At 36.6% G+C, this 7395-nt stretch overlaps 1 protein-coding gene across 1 annotated transcript in view; it reads right to left on the reverse strand.

Moving 5' to 3' along the window:
- Positions 1-7395, reverse strand: part of CRIM1 (cysteine rich transmembrane BMP regulator 1) — a 196084-nt gene that overhangs the window by 45883 nt on the left and 142806 nt on the right. Inside the window, exon 8 of the mRNA XM_009283827.1 lies at positions 215-343. Coding sequence (XP_009282102.1) covers positions 215-343 — 129 coding nt within the window. The remainder of the gene's footprint in view (positions 1-214; positions 344-7395) is intronic.

A 7395-nucleotide genomic window follows, 5' to 3' on the forward strand; every position in this document is an offset into this window, starting at 1 on the left:
TCAGACATTTTATGTTTTCCTCCAAACACACTTTAAGCAAGCAAACAAGCAACGTCAGAAATCAGGAACCTATCCTTTAAAGATGAACAACTATAAAGCGCGTGCATACGAACACAACATACAGTCAACATTATGAATGGAAAAACAGCATACTAGCATTTTCACAAACAGCTTGATATAAAAGGTGGAAGCCACTGTATTTTTGCATACTCACTAGTTTTGCACTGACAAATGCGGCAACCATTTTGGTCCAGTTTGAAACTATAGAGACAGTCTTTTTCAGTCAAAGTGCAGTTCACCAAAATCTCACAGGTGGGCGGACCTATTGTGATGTACGTTGGTTCTGAAGGTAAGAAAAAATAAAACAAATACATTTGAGATTACTTGAGTATTTTCATTAAGTTCACAAAAAGGCATACACAATGCAACAGTGAAGAGAATAATTTTTAATTAATTTTGCTTCCGATATATGAATATTCTTGGTACTTCTGAAACAATTCAAGAAACAGACTTCGTTTTGAAGTGATGAACGCTCATCACAAAAAAGTATAAAGCTGCATAAAATTTTTGAAATACTGAAACAGGAAAAAATATTACTTTTTTTTGTTCGCTATGAAATCAGCTTTCCTGCGTAAGCAGTTTAAAACTGAATGTAAAATACTTATTTTACCCACTTTTCTCCAAAAGTATTTCATCAAAACTTTGCGCAGATTTGTTTACTTTAGAAACTGAACAAAGCTTTCTCCGAAGTTCAGTTGATTGATACTAACAAGCTGCAAATCAAAGCATGTGACTCAGTAGATCAAATCTTTCTGTGTGAATAAGATCACTTCTACTGAAATTTAAAGCAGAAGACACTCTGAATACCAAAAAGGAATGTAAGATACACTGCGTGTGAAAGATCTCTGGAAACCATTTAACATGTCTATTCATTGAAAGCATCACTTCTTACAGTATACTTTGCAGTACCAGATGATGCTTTTTGAAGTTGAGGATATTATTGCCAATTATTAGGTATTTATGAACAGTATAATACTTACTTTTGGACGCCATTTAGATATGTTGGAATATGAAATTTGTTTTAATAGATATGGTAGCCAGAAATATTAATGTGTTTTAGTATACAAAGTTGTTAAAACAAAAGAAGAACCAAAGACTTATGTAAACAAGGAACCTCAACACTACCATCATAAAACAGGATACAGAAGGAATGAAACACCTATTTTTTCCTAATGACTTTTTGCTCTGTGAGACTAATTTAGTCTATCTTGTATTTTTCATAGAACTCAAGCACTTAAGAACCGACCAATTTATAGTTAGTTTAATGTTATACTGTATGTTAATAATAATACTAAGCATTATTATTTAAATTATTAACATTAAACTAAGCATTCAGGAAACACAAATTGCATGACTTCTAAAGAACTAACTGTGAGCTTTTGTTTCACTGTTTCAATTGTTTGAGTTTATCCTGTTCCTCCATCTCAAGAAATGAATACTACATTCACTACATAAATTGACAAATTGTGAAAATATGGAGAAACGGTATTCAAACCATCAGGGCAATGAACCATAATATGTTTTATACAGTTTGCACATTTTCATGGACAGGAGGTGGCCACATCTTGCCATTTCTCATCCCCAAACCAAATACACTGAAAGGAAGACTTTGCCATCCTTACTTAAAGACAGCTAATCTTTACTCTCAGACTGAGGGTAAAATACTACTCAACATTGATTAAGTTATTAGAAGTATACACTGTTAATCAAAATAAAAATTTCTGTGCCTATCGGCTCTATGTCCGGCAGGCAGCTTTTGCACCCATGCCTTCCAATCAAGTGAAAATTATCCCATTAGGATAATGTGCTTTTCTGCTTCCATTGTCTTTCACAATTTTCAGCTTTCATAGCTTCTCCCCAGCCCCACTCTTCCCTTCACAACAGTTTATACAGTGGATGAACATTTTTAATCCTTTTTAAATTAGGTCAGCTAAGTACAGAGTTTGGAGGGAAAAACTGCATGAAAGGCACTACAGTGAAGTTAGACGACTTCAAACTTCTATCTCAGAGGTCATGGTTCGGATTCCTCACTTTGCTGAAAGTTTTGAAATAACCTTCAAATTCCGTTGCCTGTGTAATTTTTGTAGGAAAAGTAGCTAGACACATTATGTATATATAAAATACCACCAACAGCTTTGCTCAAATGCAAGCTGGAAATTTGGACAGTGGCATCTGTGTGTCTGTAGACCCCTCAAAGCACTTCTAACCGAAATTAAAACTTTTTCAGATTTTTTTCTAAGAGTTTAATATAGATTGCTAGGTTGTGGGTCAAATAAAAGATTTTTAAAATTTCTGTAAATTACTCATTTCACAGCTCTGAGTTTGCACGTGTAGTATGGAAGAGTAACCATAATGAGCAGTGTATTTTAGAATCCATGGATTCCAAAACTAGTCTTCTTTTAATCTCAGTGAACTCTTCGTATTTGTTTTCAAGTTCATTCAGTAAACTAAATCATATTCATGCCTAATATCTAACATTTGCAACTTCAACAAACCTTTAGTTTAGAGAACATATTGATATATATCAATAATGTAATATATTCCAGAACCTCCATTAATTAATCCCATCTGTTTAGTACTCAGAGCATATAAACTAGCTTTGCAAACTGATTTTTAGCATCTGGTGCCTATTCTGAAAATCTCCTTTCCTACCTCACTGCATTCTCTACCCAAAATACCCTAAACATGCAGAAGACCAGAATACAACAGCTACCCTAAAGCTACATTCAGGTTACTGGCCAGCCAGCCCAAACCCTACGCTTCAAATGACAAAAAAGCCACAGCAATGCTTATACTCACTGGTAGTTAAAACCACTACAAATCATATGAATCATTCATGCTCTCCAAAGCAAAGTTCACAGACAGTAACACGAGCTGGAGAACTGAAGGAAACTGTAGCTTTACCATCTGGCTGGAGAACAGTTAGGTAAAAATATGTAGTTAAAAAAACCCACAAAAACTCCCTGAAAGCTGAAATGGAGTTTAGTATTCATTGATCCACTTGGGTGTAAACTAAACCTAGAGAGAAACAGGACTGTGTTTCATCCCCCATCACTGAAGTTCACCTCTCAAGATAACTTCTCTTTATTTGCAGGTATAATTTAATATCTAGAAAAAACCTGAATGGATCTTTGTTATATATTTTTCGTGGTGATTTTTCAAAGCTATACTTCTGTGTTTTGATGCTCTTGTGTCTTGGACACACTGAGACAACAATTTTTTGCCCCCTTGATACATCCAGTAATGTGGTATTTCTTACAAAGGACAAAATTAAACTGTCATTATATGAATTTGAAAGGTTTTTGTTAGTCCTCTATTTGTTGTGTTTTATTATTCTGCTACTTCCCACTTTTGTGTCTGCTCTCAGCATCCTCAGTGTTTCCAGACAAGCTTACAAATGTGTTTTTTCTCCCTCCTGTCCCTAAAGGTAAGCCCTGAGATACAGTAATTTTATATGCATGCCTGCTTCTCAATGAGCTGCAAGTAGAGGACAAAAGAAATAATTTCATTCCCTACCCCCACATGTGCAAAAATGCAGCCAGAAAAAAAAAAAAATATCAGCCCTTTTCACTTCGCTAGACAAGACTCAACAAATAAAGCCAGCTCTGCTCTGCCAGGCTTCTGGCTATTTGAATAGGCAAGCAGTAGCTCAGCTTGAAAAAGCATGTACCACCGCACGATCTGAGCTAGGCTTTCACTGCTGCTCTTGGTAGAAATGGCAGAAGAAAGATCCAGTGCACAAATGCACAGACAATGGGTGGGAAAACGGGTGCTGTTTCTGTCTGTGTGCTTTACAACAGCAGAACTATACCGTAGAAAGAAAGAGAGAAAAAGAAAATAAAGAGAAAGGGATTGAAGAGAATTTGGATGAAAACAATGGATTTTTTTAATAGAGCACAGATTTAGCTGATGTCAAGTGCTTCTATATAAGGTTAAACGCAGATTTCTATTAAAACATCTTGCTTCCATATACTCCCCCTGAGCCTGATACTTTCTATGCTGAACTTTAGTGCAGAGGATTATTAATTTGCCTGCTGGAAGGTTGATAAAAATCTTTGAATTAATTTTTTACACTGCCATTTACTTAAAAATAACTTCAACATTTTTTGAAATCCACAGTGGATATTTCAGCCACTGGTGGTCCATCAGTCTGACTGGTCCACTGAAAAATGTTATGGTATGTGATCAAAACCCTCTCTCTCGTTCATCCCAGCTTGAAATCAAACTGTGCATTTACAGAGAAAGAAGGGAAGACCGTGACATCCAAGTAATGCCTGGAGCTGGCTTTGTCCTTACAGAGCCTACATTAGCAATACCAACACAAAAACTGGAGCGTCACAAAAAAAAAAAGAAGTTGGCAAGGTGGAATAACACCATATTTTCACTGATATTTTTCTATCCAGGGTACTTTTGTAATACGAACAAAACAAATCCCCAGGCCCCTCTTTTCTGCTATTTTCTGATTTTTGAGACCTCCCACTTCTATGAGTGATGTGACACAGCTTGTATTGCAAAGAGCAGATGTTTTCTTCTGTTCAAAAAGTGAAACACTATACATATACAAGAAGAACACAGGATGGTTGATCTGGTCTAGTACTGTGCCTCATACAAAGATCTTGTTATACTTGGAGAAGTATTGAGGTCTTAAGATAATGCTCAGCTGAAGTATTCAGAAATTGAGAAAAGCTGATGCATCCATGTTTCAGTGAGACCAGGGGAAAAAGAGTTTCTTAGGATTAGAATTTTATTATACACTCAGTTTGATCAATTAAAGTTACCAAAACAAAGAGAAAGAAAACTAAAATTCACCGTTGATTGCTGAAGCCCTGGAAAATAAAACAAATCAAAAGAAACAAAAAAATCGGAGACAATTTATTGCAATCTTGTTGACTTCTGCTGTTTATCTGAATGTTAAAATTGAACCATTCACTGAAGATTTCATTTTTCCTTCTAACTTTGGAGATTTCATTCACATAATTCTTTAGTCAATTTTAAAGAGAACTAAAAAAAAAAAACACCCCCCCTGGAACCTGAATGAAAAATTATACCCATCTTCCTATCATACCCTTAGTTGTTCAAAATCTGAACTATGGCCCTTGAATTCATATCAGAAAACAAAGAGTGATTGCACTTAACTGTACTACTGCAAAGCCACATGTATTACAAGAGCACCAAGCGTTTAGTTTTGGTTTCTGTGAAGGACAAGAGGGACCTGTACCAGCAGGAGCACAGCCTGCAGGTGCAGGGACGTGATGCTTCCCCTCCATTTAGCACTTGCGAGCCCACAGCTGGAGTAGTGCCCAGCTTTGGGCTCCTCAGTAGAAGAGAGACACTGACAAACCCAAGTGAGTACAGCACAGGCCACCAAGCTGGCCAGGGGCTGGAGCAGGTGGTATACGAGGAGAGGCTGAGAGACCAGGACTTGTTCAGCCTGGAGAAGGAGGGGGGCATCCTACTGCTGTCTACCACTACCTAACGGGAGGGTACAAAGATGACAAGGCCTGGCTCATCTTGGACGTGCTGCAGGCTAGGGTAAGAGGCAACAAACACAAGCATGAACACAGGAAATTACAACTTGATAAAAGTTGTTTTTGTTCTTTCTTTTAAACCACATGGGTGGTCAAACTATGGCGGAGTCCTAGAGAGGCTGTGGGATCTCTATCCTTCATAATACTCAAAACTCAATTGGGACAAGGCCCTGAGATCCTGCTCTCACTGGACCTGCTTTGAGCAGGAGGTAGGACCAGAAAATTTCTGGTGGTCCTTTCCAACTTGCATGACTCCAGAAATTTCACTTTCACACAAACTCAGGACATTTCCAGTGAAAGCAGCAATATCCTTGATGGATCCTAATCGGGGAACTGAAATCCAAAGATAAACATTCCAATTTCTGATGACTTCTGTATGCTTTTGCCAAGTACTGATTACCTTCCTTCTGCAATAAAAGTACACATTTGCCTAATACCATGTCTCTGAAATCTACTTAATGACTTAAAGAGTAGCTTTTTATTCAAGGAGCAAAATTTCTTCCAGGCAGTTATAACAGTCATTCTCTCCTTTAATCAGTCTCACTTTTTGTCCTCCTTTAAGTTAATACATAACCTATGCTTCACCTCTTGGCAAGATATTTTTATTATTATTACATGAAAAACACTTAAAACAAGTTTTTTTGCTTTGTTTCATTTGGAATGCAGTATTTTAACTCAAAACAGGTTTTGTTTCACACTTTCAGTAATACCATGTGAGGGAAATACCTACTCCAGGCTTTTACAAAATTTGTTTTAAGTAGGGAAGTAACTATTGGGTTCTAAGTTTTTTCTTCTGCACCTTGTGAAATACAACATTGTTAAACACAAATTAATTTAAAAGTAAACAGGGAACTTCTACTGCTGCTTCTAATCAACTGTTAGAGATCCGGACCATCATGTATCTTAACCCGAAAGTACTAGAAATGTAAGGGGACAGGTATTTTACACTATGCGATCATTCCAGTTTTTAATTCCACTCGTAAATGTTGCCCTGTCAATACAGAAGGGAAAAAAAAGCTCTATTATGATAAAATGACGGTATTTTTCCTCACCATAAAAGTATCACAAAAGTATGCATCAAACACCTGGGTTCAGTTACTTTGACTCAAGCACAATGATTACTCCAGCTAGGCAGACACAGGAGGTCTGATTTCTCCTCTTCATCATCTTCACCAGTGCTCAGCACAGCTCTACTCAGTATTACTCTATGTGCATATGCTTGAAAGCTAGCGAGTCCTGGCAACATTTGGTGTAAAGTGTCCCAAACATATCACAATATTATTTGGAAATGCCATAATAACAAACTACAACACAGTGTGGGTTGACAGCAGCCCATGCATATATATTCAACAAAAACAGGCAAACAGAGAACATTCTGGACCCCAAAGCTGCAAGTGTTTTATGTATGTATGTATACATGCATGTTTTTCTCGCCTTGTTGGATTTTTATATATAAATTTATCTTTATCTCTATTCATATAAAAACAGTATTCCCAGCCAACTTCACACTAACAAAGAGGTTTCGATCTGCATCATAGAAACACACTTCTTCATCAAAACTATAAAATTCTAAGATCTACAGATATATCACTATATAGAGGTTGAAAATTATCTTTTGAGATCCTTCTTTGAATACCCCAAACCACCATGGGTTTCATCAATTCCATTGTAAGATTGCAAACTACTGCACAAGTATCTATCTTTTACAAGGAATTTAAGAGCACGGGCTTTAAAAATTCATTGCCAAGCGAACAATTTTTACATTAGTAGACATTAAAAAAAAAAGTCCCTGGAACCCACCAAAATA

The sequence above is a fragment of the Aptenodytes forsteri genome, unplaced genomic scaffold (assembly GCF_000699145.1).
Source record: "Aptenodytes forsteri isolate BGI_AS27 unplaced genomic scaffold, ASM69914v1 Scaffold309, whole genome shotgun sequence".
Lineage (NCBI taxonomy): Eukaryota > Metazoa > Chordata > Aves > Sphenisciformes > Spheniscidae > Aptenodytes > Aptenodytes forsteri.